The 18,775-nt window shown below is 44.9% G+C and overlaps 2 protein-coding genes across 4 annotated transcripts in view; both read right to left on the reverse strand.

Annotated features, from left to right (window-relative positions):
• Window positions 1-686: 686 nt before the first annotated feature.
• Window positions 687-3,083, reverse strand: LOC119231548 (olfactory receptor 4D2). The gene is made up of 2 exons (XM_037493257.2): window positions 3,031-3,083; window positions 687-1,640 (listed from the first exon to the last, which is right to left on the reverse strand). The coding sequence occupies exon 2, from the start codon at window positions 1,620-1,622 to the stop codon at window positions 687-689; it is 936 nt and encodes a 311-aa protein (XP_037349154.1). The 5' UTR covers window positions 1,623-1,640; window positions 3,031-3,083.
• Window positions 3,075-18,775, reverse strand: part of LOC119230756 (olfactory receptor 4D2-like) — a 28,149-nt gene continuing 12,448 nt past the window's right edge. Inside the window, exons 1-3 of one of the 3 annotated variants that reach the window (XM_037492241.2) lie at window positions 18,712-18,749; window positions 14,656-15,601; window positions 3,075-3,354 (exon numbers count right to left, since the gene is read on the reverse strand). In XM_037492241.2, the coding sequence (XP_037348138.1) occupies window positions 3,272-3,354; window positions 14,656-15,583 (1,011 nt within the window). In that variant the 5' untranslated portion in view covers window positions 15,584-15,601; window positions 18,712-18,749 and the 3' untranslated portion in view covers window positions 3,075-3,271. Of the gene's footprint in view, window positions 3,355-14,655; window positions 15,602-18,672; window positions 18,692-18,711; window positions 18,750-18,775 lie in introns of those variants that run through there. The other 2 variants (XM_037492243.2, XM_037492242.2) reach the window with 2 other exon arrangements.

The following is an 18,775-nucleotide window of genomic DNA, read 5'->3' on the forward strand; positions in this document are numbered from 1 at the left end:
AGATCAAGGGCTCACAATTTGGGGGGTAGGTCTCACACTTTGAATGAAGACCAAAAGGGGTGCCTGGGAGAGAAGTCACAACACCTAAAATAGGGTCTCCCTGGTGGTTCAAGGGGTTAAGTCTCAGCCTGATGCACCTATCCACAGTCACTGCAGCACGAGTTTGATCCCTAGCCAGGGAGCTACCCACATGGCACAGCAGACCTCTCCTGTCTCACCAACTGCTCCCTTCAGTGGCGTATTTCAGTCAATCCTCCTGTTCTGTTTCCCCACTCCGTCTCTGGTGAATCCTCTCACCCCCACCCCGCCCCACACCTCGGACCTACACCCCAGCTCTTGTATGTGTAAATTAAATAAATCATTTTTAAAAAGCAAACAAAAAAAAAAAAACCCACGTAAAATAGAATTGCTCTTGCTGGAAAAAAAAACTCTCCCTCCTCACAGGTGGCTTGTCCACCAGGAGAGGGAAGAACATGGTTTCCACAGCCCTGAAAACTTCTCATTGTTGTGGAGTTTAGAGCACTTTATCAAAAACCTGAGCCACTGGGAGGACCGTTTCTTGTTTCCTAAAAGTCAGAATAAGTTGCTTAATTTCAACACTCATTCACTTCTACAATGACCCTCACAACGTACCGATAAACAGATGCAGTGTCTCTTCACTTCACAAATGAAAAAGGGAGACACAGTCACTCACTTTTACAAGCCAGCCGACGCCTCCCTAGTCTCTTCAATGCCGCCTGCATCTCCTGGTTCCGCAGGGTGTAGATCATGGGGTTGAGCATGGGGGTCATGACTGTGTGGCAGAGGGACACAGCCTTGTCCATGGAGAAGGGGGTGAAAGGCCGGGCATAGAGGTAAATGCTTGGAATGAAGATCATTGACACCACAATGATGTGGGAAGTACAGGTGGAAACTGCCTTCCTCCTGGCCTGCTCTGAGTGTGCCCTGAGCATCATCAGGATGATGGAGTAGGAGACCAGGAGGAGGAAGAACCAGATGACATCCAGCATGCCACTGTTGGAAATTATGAGGAACTCCAGGATGGAAGTGTCTGTGCAGGCAAGTTTCAGCACTTGTGGAACATCACAGTAGAAGTTATCCAGGATGTTGGGGCCACAAAATGGCAGTGGGAGCAGCAGCACCAGTTGACTGATGGAGTGGATGAAGCCCCCCACCCACCCAGCCACCACCAGCCCCACACAGAGCTGAGTGTTCATGATGGTGACATAGTGGAGGGGCCGGGAGATGGCGACCAGGCGGTCATAAGCCATCACTGAAAGGAAGAAGACCATGGCACCTCCCAGAAAGTGGAAGAAGAAGAGCTGGGCCATGCAGCCCTGGTAGGAGATTGTCTTCTTCTCAGAGAGGAAGTCCACCAGCATCTTTGGGGCAGTGACCGAGGAGAAACAGAAGTCTATGATAGCCAGGTTTCTCAGCAGAAAGTACATGGGCGTGTGGAGCTTGGAGTCCAAGGTCACTGTGATCACTATTAGGAGATTTCCCACGACAGTGATGGTATAGACAAACAGGAACACAACAAACAGGAAAACCTGGAGCTCTGGAGTCTGTGAGAGACCCAGGAAGATAAATTCTGATACCCAAGTGAGGTTCCCTGGCTCCATGGTGTCCTCTCCATACACCTAAAGAAAATGAACCACAGACTTAAATGCATGAAGTCACTACTAGCCCTTCTAGAACTCTGGACCTCAGAACCAAGTTGTCCAGGTACATAGGATGGACACCCTCATGTGTGGTCCATGGCAGAGCTGCTTATTCAGAGGCCCTCTCTCGGGGGAATTACAGTTGTGAGCTACGTTAATGTCATCCAGAGACATAAGCAGCCTGCCTTTCAAAGAGTCAGTGGAACACTGCATAGTCTGACAAAACACTTGGAGTCTAGGACACCCTGAGCCAAATTTCAGATCTTCCATTTCCTTGAGCTTAGACTTTGAATAAGTCACTCAATCTCTTTGAATGCCAGCTTCCACATCTATAAGGTGGGAATAAAAACATTTTCTTTACAACACTTTCTGAGCACTTAAGGAAAATGACACATGTTAGTTTCTGTGGACAGAGCCTACAGTAGAAACCATTATCACGCTCATCTGTGTCCTCTCCTGCTCGAAAGACACCCTCCCTTCTCAGTCTCCAATAAATTTTTCTACCAATCATTCTTCATGCCACATTAACACATCATGAGCTTTCACGTATCTGTGCTTCCTCTGTAATTCAGCTGCCGGTCCCAGAAGCACGTATCTGGAAGTACAATGTCTGTGCCCTCAGCGCCCAAGCTTGCTCTTGCTCAGTGCTTACTAACCCCTGGCATGACCTGCTGGGTAGGTGAACAGTTCCAGGGCTCACAAATCCACCAGAGGAGCCCTTGCCACAGCTGGTACCCAGAACATGCTGTTTCTCCCCACCCCTCCATGAAGGTAGCCTCTTACTGGTTGAGGCCCCCCAGAGTATATGAAAAGGGGACAGACTATTTCATTAAATTAAGAAATGGAGGTGAATATATTGTTTGCAGGAGACTGTGAGCTCTTCTGAAAGAACAACAATTTTAGAATATGATTTTGAACCCAAGGGTGGGAGAGAAGGGCTAAGTGAACAGCGCACACCGGCCTCAGTGTTACGTTCATCTGCACCAGCTTCTCTCCTCCACCAAACATCTCAATTTCCCATCTGCAGTAACCCCAGAACTTCAACAGCAACTTTGACATGGCACACGCTCACTACATGGTATCAAATTAGTGTGTTGAGAAGGTAATGGATCATATGGCCTCCACTCGGGGGAGAATTTTTTAGGGGCTTTCCTCATCCCATGTTCCCTATGCCACAGGCAAGTTCTGTGCTCGGCTGCTAAAATTACTGGTTGTCACACGCAAGGTAAAGAAGCAGTTTTCAACCGCACATTCCCCTTGAAGAGTTCCCAGTGCTCTCCTCACATTCTGCATCGACCCCCACCAAGGCGGTCTCTGTGAACGCCCCCACCTTCCAGGAGGTGTTTCCAACAACTTAGCTCCAGCTGACCTGCCAGCAGGATGGAAACTCTCGCCTTCTTCAGCTTGAGAGGGAGAGAAGAGTCCAGGTCTTACATCCTGCTGGGGGTCTTCTCCAGACAGCCTCGCGGTGTCCTGGTGCTTGCCAGCAGCTCACTCACGCTGCTCACGGCGTGGCCCTGGGGCCCAGGAGATATCCTCAGGGAGAAATTACTGGTCTGGGCTTAGGAAGCAGCTGGTCCCCACTGGGGGTGAGGGAGCAGTGGGAGTTGTTAAAAAGTTTCCAAGTCTGCCCAAAATACTTCGTGTTGAGAGGTCTGCCTTGGGGGCAAACCCCCACCAAGGACATTGAGAACTGTAGAGATAAGAAATATAGGATTAGCAGGTCAGAGAGTCTCCTGGGAGTTTTAGAAAGCCCCATTTCTTCCCCCCCCCTTTTTTTTTTTAAAGAACTGGGGTACAGGCCAGAGGTGCAGGGAGGTGACAGGATTCACCAGAAACAGAGTGGGGAACAGAACAGGCAGATTGACTGAAATACACTGCTGAGGGGAGCAGTGGGCGAGACAGGAGAGGTCTGCTATGCCAAGTGGGTCACCCCCTTGGCCGGCATTGAACTCATGCTGCAGTGGCTGCTGATAGCCTCATAGAGCTGCGTCTTAACCCCTTGTACTGTTAGGGGGAAAAGGATGTCCTAAAGCTAATTCCATACAGGCTTTGTGGACTCCACCCCCACCCCAGGCCAAAGCCAAAGATACTGGGAACTCCAAATCCCATCACCACCAAAGGGAAGGTGGCTGGGACCTGAGGGTGGGGTTCAGCAGCCAGGTTGGTATAAAGCCAGACACGTGGGCTTTGGGGGGTCCCCCATTTTGGCTCTCCACCAGCTCGCAGCATCTGGCCAGCTCTCAGAGTGACTTTGGGTTTCCAAAGTCGGCGGATCGGGTAGGACGCATTAAAGACTTCATTTCCCTATTTTCTCCCTGAGTTGTACATTTTCCTTATTTCCTTTTCCCTTGTAAATAAACCTTTTATTAACCTTTTGTGTGTGCCTGTAGTGGAGTATTAGTAAGTCCCTTTTAAGCGCGCGGGTGAGGACCCACAGCCAGGAACCTGTTCAATATCGGGGCTGTCCTATAACAGTACCACCAGGGAGGTCCAAAAGCCCCACTTCTTACAACAATGGTTCACTTTGCATTACCTGGAGGACATGTTAAATTTTAAAAACTACACACTGCATTTTTTGAAGTAATAGGTTGTGGATAGAGCCCAAGAATTTGCATTTTTATTAAATGCTAGAAATTTGAACCACTGACATCAAATTTCACTGTTCTCTGTCGACATGACAGTTCTCTCTCATAGCATCATCAAACAACTGCTTTGATATCTTACATTAAAAAATTAATTGATTTGACTTCCCCAGTGGTGCAGCGGGTTAGTGCTGCACTGTGAAGCTGTCCACAGCCTCTGCAGCATGGGTTCGATTCCCAGTCAGCCAGGGAGATACCCACATGGCATGGCAGACCTCTCCTGTCTTGCCTGCTGCTCCCCTCAGCAGTGTTTTTGGCCCATCTGCCTGTTCTGCTCCCTGCTCTGTCTCTGGTGAATCCTCTCACCCTCCCATGCCTCTAGCCTGTACCCCAGTTCCTGTATAAGTAAAACAAATCTTTTATAAAAAATTAATTGATCTCAACTTGGATAATATCATACATGAGCAAATGTTTGTATAGTACATTGGAAACCAAAACCCTGTTAAGTCTTTTATTTTGCAATCATGATACCAAATGCCTGCCTCAGTTTCCCCCAGCCAATAAAAGGAAACAGAGTTTGAGAAGGAAAGTAGTTTAATTTGTTGACATACTGAGGAGGGCAGCAGGCTCATGTCTGAAAGACCACCGTCCTGCTCTTTGGCACAATGTAGGGGGATTTATACAAGGGAGTTTTAAAATAAGGGGAAAAGAGCAAGGGCCAGCTTGGCATTTTGATGCAGTCATATGCAGATTAGTGAGGGTCACCATCTCTGCTTTGTTAACCCCCTGGTGTTGAATTTCCATGCTATCTGCTTAGGAATGTTCCTTCTTTTCCTTAGAATGCAGGAAGACAAACTTGTTAAGCAAACAAGCTTGTTAAATGCAAGAGAAAGGAATGCTTGCTTTTGTATCTGGTAGGGCAGGCACTGGCATCACTTAGACCCACGGTTGATTTGCCCCATCCATATCCAATTCCACTACCATTACAGATGAATCTAGTATTCTTTAAACATGAATTGTTACTGGATAAAATCCTTCTTTTCATAAAGGAAGCGCATGTATTTTCTTTTATGATAAACTGTTTAGAATTAGAATTAGCAGACTTTATAACCTTGATGTACTACAAAATCCAAGATTTCATAGACAGAGATCTTGGTTCTACATGAGATTTTCAGGTGGATCCTAGTTCTTGTGTTGCAATTATTTAAATAAAGTTTCCTGGTATGTAAAAACATATGTGTTCTTTCACACATACAAGAGACGTAGATTTTAAAATATGAATTCTTCCCAATATTTAAAGTTTTAGCCGATTTTAAAGCCCAGCTGGTTGTTAAATTAGTCTGGTTTGAAGGGGGGGGAGGGATGGGAAGGAAATAGATCTTATCAATCTCATTGACTATCAGATGTTACTAACTGTAACGTTATTAAGAGTAAATTACCTGGGCCTCCCCAGTGGCGCAGCGGTTGAGCGCTGGCTTGGGAAGCTGCCCGCAGCCTCTTTAGTGCTGGTTTGATCCCCAGCCGCCAGGTGAGGGTCCCGCATGGCGCGCAGACCTCTCCTGCCGCCCGCTGCTCCTCTCAGCAGTGAACTTCGTCGGTCTGCCTGCTCTGCTCCCTACTCTGACTCTGGTGAATTCTCTCACCCTCCCGCACTTCTGACTGTGCCCAGTGCTTGTATAAAGTATAAATAAATCTTTAAAAAAAAAAAGAGTAAATTACCTGGATTAATTTCTTATGATTCTGACTTCACTCTTAAGAGATTTCTTGTATAGTTCTATGAAGCCAATATTACACTAATACCAAAACCGAATAAGGACAACACAAAAAAGGAAAACTACAGGCCAATCTCCCTAATGAACACTGATGCAAAAATCCTCAATAAAATTTTAGCTATCAGAATCCAACAATGTATCCATAAGATAATTCACCACGACCAAGTTGGATTCATTCCAGGGACACAAGGATGGTTTAACATCCGAAAATCAATCAACGTTATCCAACACATCAACAAAAAGAAATATAAAAACCATATGATAATATCAATAGATGCTGAGAAAGCTTTCGACAAAGTGCAACACCCATTCATGATAAAAGCCCTTGAAATTCTTGGGATACAAGGAACATACCTCAACATCATAAAGCCCATCTATGACAAGCCAACAGCCAGTATCATTCTCAATGGTGAAAAGCTGAAAGCAATTCCATTAAGATCTGGAACAAGACAAGGATGTCCACTCTCACCACTGCTTTTCAATATAATACTGGAAGTCCTAGCCAGAGCAATAAGACAAGAGAAAGACATCCAAGGAATCCAAATAGGAAAAGAAGAAGTCAAACTATCACTATTTGCAGACGATATGATAATATACATAGAGAACCCCAAAATCTCCACAGAAAAACTAATTCAACTCATCAATCAATTCAGTAAAGTGGCAGGATACAAAATCAACACGCAAAAGTCAGTAGCCTTCCTATACACAGACAACAAATCTGAAGAAGAAGAAATCAAAAAAACCATCCCTTTTATTATCGAAACAAAAAAAAATCAAATATTTGGGAATAAATCTAACAAAAGAGGTAAAGGACCTATACAAAGAAAACTATAAAACACTGTTAAAAGAAATAGAAGAAGACACAAAGAAATGGAAAGACATCCCCTGCTCATGGATTGGAAGAATAAACATTATTAAAATGGCCATCCTACCAAAAGCAATATAGAGATTCAATGCTATTCCAATCAAAATTTCAATGTCATTCTTCAAAGAAATAGAACAATTATTGATGAAATTCATATGGAATCACCAAAAACCCTGAATAGCCAAAGCTCTAGTGAAAAAAAAAGAAGGAAATGGAGGCATCACACTCCCAGACTTCAAACTATACTACAAAGCCATAATCATCAAAACTGCATGGTATTGGAACAAGAACAGACATACAGACCAATGGAATCGAATAGAAAATCCAGAAATAAACCCACAGATTTATGGTCAACTAATCTTTGACAAAGGAGCAAAGACTATGCATTGGAGCAAAGAAAGTTTGTTCAATAAATGGTGCTGGGAAAACTGGGTCGCTACATGCAAAAGAATGAAGCTTGACCACTACCTCACACCATACACAAAAATCAACTCAAAATGGATTAAAGAACTAGACATAAGACCTGAAACCATAAAATACATAGAAGGAAATATAGGCGAAACAGTACGGGATTTGCACATCAAAGACATCTTTACAGACACATCACCCAAAGCAGTGATAGTGAAGGCAAAGATAAACAGCTGGGACTACATCAAATTAAAGACCTTCTGCACAGCAAAAGAGACAATAACAAAAACAAAGAGAAACCCCACCAACTGGGAGAACATTTTTGCACCCAACACTAATGATAAAGGACTGATCACAAAAATCTGCAAAGAGCTGATGAGACTCAGCAACAACAAAGAAAATAATCCAGTCAAAAAATGGGCAGAAGAGCTAAAAAGAAACTTCTCTGAAGAGGAAATGCAAATGGCCAACAGACATATGAAAAAATGTTCAACATCACTTGTAATCAGGGAAATGCAAATCAAAACTACCATGAGATATCATCTCACACCAGTGAGAATGGCACATATTAAAAAAACTAGCAACAACAAATGTTGGCGAGGGTGTGGAGAAAAAGGAACTCTTGTGCACTGTTGGTGGGAGTGCAAACTGGTCCAACCACTATGGAGAGCTGTGTGGAGATTTCTGGACCTACTAAACATAGAGCTTCCATATGATCCAGCAATTCCACTCCTAGGTATTTACCCAAAGGACACAGAAACATCCATTCCAAAGAACACCTGTACCCCTATGTTTATAGCAGCACTGTTTACAATAGCTAAGCTTTGGAAACAGCCCAAATGCCCAAAAATAGATGACTGGATCAAGAAGATGTGGTACATATATACCATGGAATATTACTCAGCATTCAAAAAAAATAAACACATGCAATTTGCAGCAACATGGATGGCGCTGGAAGGGATCATGCTCAGCGAAATAAGCCAAAAAGAAAAAGAAAAATACCGGATGGTCTCACTCATAGCAGGAATCTAGAAAACTTAAATAAGGGACCAGGAAAATGAATATAAGAAAGTGAAAATCAAAATCAACAAAAAACTATGAACCAAAGACACTTTTTGGGGGGTGGGGGGCGGGAAGGGAAGGATTGGGGTCAGAATGGGGCTTTTGCAATTGTATTGTGGAATATAAAAATAAAATTTATTATTAAAAAAAAAAGAGATTTCTTGTATATTCTGATGGAGGACAGAATAGAAAAACCGAAAAGGAGGTGAGCACAGGACCAGAAATCTGGCTCACAAAATTCCAGGTGCTGGAGGTGGGGGTAGAAGGGATTAGCATAGCCATTGACACAGCTATGGAAACCAAGATGCTTATGTGCCAACGCTTAGATTACAAAGCATAAGATCCAAGAGGTATCCGACTGTTTTAGGGAGTGTCTAGAGCATAGACCCAAAGATAAAGATACGGAGATTGAGCCCAACAGACCCCAAAGGTAAAGATATGAAATTGAGCCCATTGTGGAATCTCCCATTTGGTCCCTTTCAGATTCTAGTTATCCAAAATCAGCAACTAACCGGAAGGCTCACAAGGAATGAGCCCCTCCCAAGCAGAGGAAGACTATATCCCTGCAGCCTCTGCGCAGGCTCGGGACAGCACTCCCTCTGCCCACCTGTGACTATGCAGGTGCTTCCTTTGACCCACAGCCAGGCAACCCGTTCAATATCGGAGCTGCCCTATAACACTTTCACCAACTCTCTCCCTCCCCAGGGCAGCACCTTCCTGCCTGCCCATGACCTGTACCTGCCAGGACTTCTCTTCACTGACTTTCCTCAGCAGAGGCAGCTCTCCTTAAGGCCCCATCCCCACCCCCACCCCCACAACCATGCAGGCCTCTCTCAGCAGATCTGTCCCTTCTGGGGTAGCTCTTCCTGCCCGCTTGTGTCTATGCAAGTGTCTTTTACTCTTCCGTCCCTTTCCCTAATAAACCTGCCCTTTAAATATAGGGCCTCCCCGGTGGAGCAGCAGTTGAGCGCTGGGTTGCAGAGCTGCCTGCAGCCTCTCCAGCACCGGTTCGATAACCAGCTGCTCCCCGGCCACGGGAGGAGGGTCCCGCATGGCGCGCAGACCTCTCCTGCCGCCCGCTGCTCCCCTCAGCAGTGTACTTCGGTCTTTCTGCCTGCTCTGCTCCCCGCTCTGGCTCTGGTGAATTCTCTCACCCTCCCGTGCTTCTGACTGTACCCAGTGCTTGTATAAATAAATAAATAAATACATCTTTAAATAAATAAATAAATAAATAAATAAATAAATAAATAAATATAACCAACGTCTCTGTCTTGTGAAGAAACTTGCCAGGGAAACTTGCTGCGTGCCGCTGAAACAGGAGCTCTGGTGAAACTGTTAGGGGGAAAAGGATGTCCTGTTCAATATTGGGGCTGCCCTATTGTAACAGGGTGGTCCCCAGGAAAGGGGGAAGTTCCAGGTTCCCTGCCCTACCCAAGGGAGGGTGGACCTGAGCAAGGAGAGAAGAAGCTACAGAAGAGACTGAGGAAGGAAGCAGGATGGAGCCAGGAGACCTGGAGGAGGCGCATGGAGCCTAGAGGCAAGTGAAGAAACTGCGCTTGTCTTTTGGTCGCGGACTGGATGACAGAGATGTGGGTGAGACCCGTGGGGAGGTGACCATGGCAGCTTTTATCTTGATGTTGATTTTGCTCTTTTCCTTCCGGGCTTGTCTGGTTGTTTCTGACCCTTTTCTGAGGGTCCCCACTGGAAGATGCTTTAGACTTGTGGCAGGCTTTGGGGCCTTGCTCTGCGCCATTCCCATATGGATGGACTTTTACCCACGAGGGGACGGGTAACTTTGGGTGCTTCATTTAGAAACTAGACTCTTTGCCTTACCTGTATTGTTTCCTAGTTTTATTAAAGTTCCTTCCCATTAAAGTCTCCTATGTTTTGTGTTGATGCGGCGGATGGCAGAACCCATTTAGAATAGGCAGGTTTGTGGGGTTTGGGCTGTCCCTCTCCCTGCCCTATAACACTATAACAAAACCTTTCCCAGAGTGAACCCAAGGACCCCACACTCCAAACTCACAGACTCAAAAGACAACATCATATTCTAGCTTGTATTTTTCTCCTCTCAAGTCTCTCAAAAAATATTATCTACAAGGGCCTCCCTGGTGGCGCTGGCGGTTGAGTGCCTCACTGTGAAGCTGTCCACAGCCTCTGCAGCGCGGGTTCGATCCCGGCCAGCTGGGTGAGAATCCCACATGGCCCAGCAGACCTCTCCTGTCTCGCCTGCTGCTCCCCTCAGCAGTGTATTTTGTCAGTCTGCCTGTTCTGTTCCCTACTCTGTCTCTGGTGAATCCTCTCACCCTCCCGCACATCTGGTCTGTACCCCGGCTCTCATTTAAAAATAAATAAATCTTTAAAAAAAAATAATATCCATAAAACATAGCTAACACGATACTTAATGGTGAAAATTTTGAAACTTTCTGATTAAGATGAGGCACAAGTCTCATTTTCAACATCTTACTGGAAGTCCTGCTTAATACAAGGAAAGGAAAGGAAAGGAAAGGCATACAGATTAGAAAGAAAGAAATTAAACTACCTTTGTGGAAAATCTGAAAGAATTGACCAAAAAAAAACCAACCCTCCTGAAACTAATAAGCATGGTTTCTGGACACAAGGCTAACCTACAAAATTCAATTGCTTTCCTATGGACTAGAACAACAAATGCAATTACAATTCAGATGCAATTTGAAATTAAAAACACAATACTATTTACATTTGTGTTGGCCAAAACATTTTTACCTTCATTTCCTTAATAAAACATGATGATAAACATCCTTTTACATGTCTGTTGGTCATGTTTATCTTCTCTGCAAAAGCAACTACACAGATCCTCCACTCCTTTCTTTTTTTCTTTTTTTTTTTTTAAAGATTTATTTGTTTATTTATTTATACAAGCACTGGGTACAGTCAGAAGCGCGGGAGGGTGAGAGAATCCACCAGAGCCAGAGCGGGGAGCAGAGCAGGCAGAAAGACCGAAGTACACTGCTGAGGGGAGCAGCGGGCGGCAGGAGAGGTCTGTGCCATGTGGGACCCTCCTCCAGTGGCCGGGGAGCAGCCGGGGATGGAACTGGCGCTGCAGAGGCTGCGGGCAGCTTCGCAACCCAGCGTTCAACCGCTACGCCACCGGGGAGGCCCTCTTTTTTTCTTTTAAAGATTTATTTATTTATGCATACAAGAGCTGGGATGTAGGCCAGAGGTGCAGGGGTTGAGAGGATTCACCAGAGACGGAATGGGGAGCAGAACAGGCAGATCACTGAAATACGCTGCTGAGGGGAGCAGTGGGCATGACAGGAGAGGTCTGATGCACCATGTGGGTCACCTCCCTGGCTGGAGATTGAACTCCTGCTGCAGTGGCTGCTGTGGACTGCTTTATTGTGCTGACACTTAACCCCTTGTCACCAGGGAAGCAATCACTCATTTCTTAATTGGGTTGCTGGCTTTTCTGCTGTTAATTTGGATATGTTCTTTATATACCTTGGATGTCAATCCTCTATCAAATGTGCAACATGCAAGTGTTATCTCCTCCGTAGCCAGCCATTTTAAACTGCTGATATTTTCTTCTGCTGTGCAAAAATTCTCAATTCGATGCAGTTCCAATTTTTCATTTTTGCCTTTACTTCCCCTGTGACTGGGGTTGAGTCCCCAAGGACATCTTTTTCATTGATGTCATGGGATGTATCACTATGTTTTCTTCTATGTGTTTTATAGTCTTGGGTCTTATTTTCAAATCTTTAATTCAGTTTGAATTTATTTTTGTGTATGAAGGTAGAGAGTGATCCAGTTTCATTCTTTTACAAGTCCAGTTTTCCAAACATCATCTGTGAAGAGATTTTTCCTCTCTCCATTGTATGATTGTAGCCTCCTTTGTCATAAGATAGGTTTTAATATATGCATGGATTTATTTCTGGGATTTTTATTTTATTCCACTGATCTGTGTGTCTATTTTTATTTCAGAACTCTATTGTTTAATTGTTGTTGTTTTATAATATAGTTTAAAACAAGTAACATGATGACTCAATTTTCTTCTTAACATAGCTTTAGCTATTTGTGGTCTTTTGTAATTCCACATAAATTTTAGTATTTGTTGTTCTGTTTCCTTGCAAAGTAGTGAAATTTCAAGTGCATTAAATCTGTATATTGCTTTTGGTAAGGTGGTTATTTTGATTAAGTTGATTCTTTCTAAGCATGAATATGAGATATCTTTCCAGGTGCCGGGAATAAATGGGAAGTCTCTGTACTTTCTGCTCAATATTACTATAAAGCAAATATTTTAATAATTTAATATATTACTAACTTAGTATTTATTATATAGTAATATAATACTGCATTCTAGTATAATAAATAACACCCACCTTTATCCTATATCCTATATATATACACACATACACATATACATACATGTATCTCCACCACTGTAATAAATACAATGATAAAGAAAAGAACAGAGAAAGGAATCAAAGTTGTACACTCTAAAAATATTTAAAACATAAAAGGCATTAATGGAAAAATTGGATAAAAAGAGATGACATATAGAAAATAAATAGCATATTTTTGGTTTTAGACACATAAATAGGTAGATAGATGAAATGTTATGTACAAACCATTTATATGTTATTATAAGCATGATATATATAACAATGAACACAACTAGTGTTCATATATTGACTTCTAAATACTACTATCCCTTAGAAGACAGCAAGATTGGGCCTCCCCGGTGGCGCAGCGGTTGAGCACTGGGTTGCGAAGCTGCCCGCAGTCTACGCGGCGCCAGTTCCATCCCCGGTTGCTCCCCGGCCACCAGAGGAGGGTCCCACATGGCGCGCAGACCTCTCCTGCCGCCCGCTGCTCCCCTCAGCAGTGTACTTCAGTCCTTCTGCCTGCTCTGCTCCCCGCTCTGGCTCTGGTGAATTCTCTCACCCTCCCGCGCTTCTGACTGTACCCAGTGCTTGTATGTATAAACAAACAAACAAATAAATAAATAAATCTTTAAAAAAAAAAAAAAAAAAAAAAAAGAAGACAGCAAGATTATTTCAAGAAATAGCTGCTTCCAGAGTTGGAGTTGAAAGAGTACAAATACGTAAAGTATTTCATTGTGCCAGAAAATAACATGCTCCAAGAATGAAAAAACGCAGAGGACAGTTTGAAGTGACCTCAATTGGCCAAATATGACAAATTGCACATCAAAATAAGTAATCATAGCAATGGATTATAACTGAATGAATAGAGGAGAGAAAATACAGATATACAGAGATATAAATAAACTAATGAATAAATCAGATGTTTGATAAGGAACCAGACATTAAAATATCTGGACAGTCTCAAAGTAACTCCCCACAAAATGTTTATTAATTTCCAAGGGAAAATGAATAACTAGGTGAGAAGCCTGATGAACAGCTCCTTAGCTAAGCTATCAAAGCAAAGGAACATCAGCAACAGGACCACACAAAATCACACACATCTCACTGGATGCCATAAGAACATGGCGTGGCTTCTGGGATATTACTGGCAAAGCAACAAAGATGCATCACCCAAGTCTAAACATCATACACATTCAGATCAGGGGACATTCTACAAAATAATTGGCCTGTAATCTTTTAAAGTACTGGCAGATTAATCTTATGGATTAAAAGGTGTAAAAAGACATGACAATAAAGTGTAATACATGATTGTGAACCAGATTCTCTTCCTGTAAGACATTTTGGGACATTTGGCAAAACTTGGATAAGGTCTGAAAAATCCAGCAATGTATTGTGACTGTACCCATTTCGAAGAGAGTGTGGCGGGACTGTAGGAAAGTACCTGTGTAGAAAATTCACACTGGGGCCTCCCTGGTAGTGCAAGGGTTAAGCACAGCCCTATGAAGCTATTCTCAGCCTCCACAGCAGTAATTCTCTCACCCTCAGCAGTGTATTTCAGCAGATCTGCCTGTTCTGCTCCCAGCTCTGTCTCTGGTGAATCCTCTCACCCCCCGCACCTCTGGCCTGTACCCCAGTTCTTGTATGTATAAATAAATTAATCTTTAAAAAAAGGCAAAAAAGAGGGGGTGGCTTTCGAGGGGCCTTGAGAGCATAGCTTATTGTCACAGACGTGTTCCATTCAATCATTATAAACAACAATAAGGATATTTTCCCTTTTCCTTAAAATCTGAGTAAGTTGCTACTTTTCAAAACACACTCACTTCTATAGCAACCTGTACAGAGTGTAACTAAGACGGGAGGAGACCAGATACAGCGACTCTTTCTTCCCTTGACAGATGGGAAACAGCCGAAGGGCAGGAACAAACCCATGTCACTCACTTCTACAAACCAGCCGGCGCCTCCCTAGCCTCTTCAGTGCCGCCTGCATCTCCTGGTTCCGCAGGGTGTAGATCATGGGGTTGAGCATGGGGGTCATGACTGTGTGGCTGATGGACACAGCCTTGTCCATGGAGAAGGAGACAAAAGGCCGGGCATAGAGGTAAATGCTTGGAATGAAGACCATCGACACCACGATGATGTGGGTGGTACAGGTGGAAGCCGCCTTCCTCCTGGCCTGCTCTGAGTGTGCCCTGAGCATCACCAGGATGACTGAGTAGGAGACCAGGAGGAGGAAGAACCAGATGACATCCAGCATGCCACTGTTGCAGATCATGAGGAACTCCAGGACGGAAGTGTCTGTGCAGGCGAGTCTCAGCACTTGTGGAACATCACAGTAGAAGTTATCCAGGATGTTGGGGCCACAAAATGGCAGTGGGAGCAGCAGCACCAGTTGACTGATGGAGTGGACGAAACCTACCATCCAGGCTGTCACCACCAGTCCCACACAGAGCTGAGTGTTCATGATGGTGACATAGTGGAGGGGCCGGGAGATGGCGACCAGGCGGTCATAAGCCATCACTGAGAGGAAGAAGACCATGGCACCTCCCAGAAAGTGGAAGAAGAAGAGCTGGGCCATGCAGCCCTGGTAGGAGATTGTCTTCTTCTCAGAGAGGAAGTCCACCAGCATCTTTGGGGCTGTGACCGAGGAGAAACAGAAGTCTAAGAGAGCCAGGTTTCTCAGCAAAAAGTACATGGGCGTGTGGAGCTTGGAGTCCAAGGTCACTGTGATCACTATTAGGAGATTTCCCACGACAGTGGTGGTGTAGACAAACAGGAACACAACAAACAGGAAAATCTGGAGCTCCCACATTTGTGAGAACCCCAGGAAAACAAACTCTGATACCCGGGTGAGGTTCCCTGGCTCCATGGTATCCTCTCCATACACCTAAAGAAAATGAACCACAGACTTAGATGCATGAAGTCACTACTAGCCCTTCTAGAATCTAGACCTCAGAACCAAGTTGTCCAGGTACATAGGGTGGACACCCTCATGTGTGGTCCATGGCAGAGCTGCTTATTCAGAGGCCCTCTCTCGGGGGAATTATGCTTATGAGCTACGTTAATGTCATCCAGAGACATAAGCAGCCTGCCTTTCAAAGAGTCAGTGGAACACTGCATAGTCTGACAAAACACTTGGAATTCAGGAGACCCTGAGCCAAATTTCAGATCTTCCATTTCCTTGAGCTTAGACCTTGAGTAAGTTACTGACTCTCTTTGAGCCTCAGTTTCCACATCTATAAGGTGGGAATAAAATCATTTTCTTTACAACATTTTCTGAGCACTTAAGGAAAATGACACATGTTAGTTTCTGTGGACAGAGCCTACAGTAGAAACCATTATCACGCTCATCTGTGTCCTCTCCTGCTCGAAAGACACCCTCCCTTCTCAGTCTCCAATAAATTTTTCTACCAATCATTCTTTTTTTTTTTTTTTTAAAGAGGCATGTTTTATTTATTTATTTGTTTGTTTGTTTGTTTTGTTTATACATGCACTGGGTACAGTCAGAAGCGCGGGAGGGTGAGAGAATTCACCAGAGCCAGAGTGGGGAGCAGAGCAGGCAGAAGGCCCGAAGGACACTGCTGAGGGGAGCAGCGGGCGGCAGGAGAGGTCTGCGCGCCATGTGGGACCCTCCTCTGGTGGCCGGGGACCAGCCGGGGATCGAACTGGCGCTGCAGAGGCTGCGGGCAGCTTCGCAACCCAGCGCTCAACCGCTGCGCCACGGGGGAGGCCCTCTACCAATCATTCTTCATGCCACATTAACACATCATGATCTTTCACGTATCTGTGCTTCCTCTGTAATTCAGCTGCCGGTCCCAGAAGCACGTATCTGGAAGTACAATGTCTGTGCCCTCAGCGCCCGAGCTTGCTCTTGCTCAGTGCTTACTAACCCCTGGCATGACCTGCTGGGTAGGTGAACAGTTCCAGGGCTCACAAATCCACCAGAGGAGCCCTTGCCACAGCTGGTACCCAGAACATGCTGTTTCTCCCCACCCCTCCATGAAGGTAGCCTCTTACTGGTTGAGGCCCCCCAGAGTATATGAAAGGGGGACAGACTATTTCATTAAATTAAGAAATAGAGGTGAATATATTGTTTTCAGGAGACTGTGAGCTCTTCTGAAAGAACAGCAATTTTAGAATATGATTTTGAACCCAAGGGTGGGAGAGAAGGGAAAATGCTGAGGAAAAGAGATGAGGAATTTAAAGGGACATGATAAGGAAGGGAGGTGGGGAAATAGAACAAGACAAAGAAGGGGATGGAAAGTGGGAGTAGGGGGAGAGCAGCCCAAGGTGAAGGAGGTAGGGGATGACAGGGGCTGATCTTCTCCCACTTCCCTGCCCTGACTGGATTTCTCATGCTCTCTCGCACGACCTACTGCAATCTATTGTTGCCGAAAACCATTCTCTTCTTGTCTTTCTCTTCCATTTGCTTCAGCTCCAGTCTGCCTTCTACTCAGCTGTGCTGGAGACCTGTCCTGGAGCCCTCTCTAAGCTCATCTGATCAAGATCATGTTCCTCTTTCACTTGTATTCCTGTATTGGGGGGTGGCATGCTCAGCGCGCCAGGCCCCTTTCCCATGCCTTGCTCTGTGCCTCTCTTCATCTGACTGTTTTCTTCATCTGACTGTGCCTCTCTTCATCTGACTGTTATAATAAACCAGTGATCTCACAAGTAGAATGTTTCTCAGAACCATTCTAGCAAATTGAACAAGCCCAAAGAGGTGGCAGGTGATTGGCATCTGGAGTGGGGGAGGGAGGCAGCCTTGCAGGAATGAGCTTTAAACCCGTGGTGTCTGAGGCTATCTTCCGGGAAACAGAGTCAGAATTACACTGAGCGGTTGAGTTGTAGGACATCCAGCTGGTGTCACAGAGAAATCCTAGGAGGTGAGGAGAACCATCTTCGTCCTACCTCCACCCTCTCACCCCCACATAGCATTGGATTTGGTGACCAGAATCTTTATAGTCACCCACTCTGTTACTCCTTTCAGTATTTCTGCTAAGCAGAAAGAATTCTTTATTTTCCTGAGTTCTCCTAATAATTTGAAAATGCTGTTGTTATAGTGTTGAGTCCAGGGCAAGTTAGGGTTACACAGGCAGCTTCAGGAACAGCAGAGACTTCGGGAGAATTAAGGGATGCCTCTGAGATAAGGGCAGAGAAATTCAGGAGGGCTAATGAGGGCAGTAAATTTTAAGGTTAAAATTTGAGACAGTAAATTTTAGCAGACCTTGGACAGGGGAGGTAAAAAGAGGAACTCTAAGACAAGAGCTGGGAAAATGGGCACATCTGCCCGGAATATAGCCACTAGGAGGAAGAGCCAACACAAAATAGGAAGATGAGATTTTAGAAGAGAGGAAAACAAAGGATTAAATCCTGCTAGACACAGGCCCACAACAGGCTTCCTTGTCCCTCCCAAGTACAGTGTACCTGGGAGTCTTTACTTTCTTCCTTTAAATAAACTTTTTCTTTCCTTTCTAAAAGTTTGTTTCTCTCTGCTTGCTAATCTAACATGTCTGCGATTTCCTTTTTTTACGGCTTCGTGGGACAAGAACCTGTGGTGGTTCAAGGGCTAAGTGAACAGCGCACACCGGCCTCAGTGTTACGTTCATCTGCACCAGCTTCTCTCCTCCACCAAACATCTCAATTTCCCATCTGCAGTAACCCCAGAACTTCAACAGCAACTTTGACATGGCACACGCTCACTACATGGTATCAAATTAGTGTGTTGAGAAGGTAATGGATCATATGGCCTCCACTCGGGGGAGAATTTTTTAGGGGCTTTCCTCATCCCATGTTCCCTATGCCACAGGCAAGTTCTGTGCTCGGCTGCTAAAATTACTGGTTGTCACACGCAAGGTAAAGAAGCAGTTTTCAACCGCACATTCCCCTTGAAGAGTTCCCAGTGCTCTCCTCACATTCTGCATCGACCCCCACCAAGGCGGTCTCTGTGAACGCCCCCACCTTCCAGGAGGTGTTTCCAACAACTTAGCTCCAGCTGACCTGCCAGCAGGATGGAAACTCTCGCCTTCTTCAGCTTGAGAGGGAGAGAAGAGTCCAGGTCTTA

Source organism: Talpa occidentalis, unplaced genomic scaffold (assembly GCF_014898055.3).
Source record: "Talpa occidentalis isolate TD23 unplaced genomic scaffold, MPIMG_talOcc4v2.1 talOcc4.7, whole genome shotgun sequence".
Classification (NCBI taxonomy): domain Eukaryota; kingdom Metazoa; phylum Chordata; class Mammalia; order Eulipotyphla; family Talpidae; genus Talpa; species Talpa occidentalis.

Excerpts from the sequence above, each read along its gene's own strand:
- LOC119231548 (XM_037493257.2), bottom strand. The coding sequence starts at position 1,622 with ATGGAGCCAGGGAACCTCACTTGGGTATCAGAATTTATCTTCCTGGGT.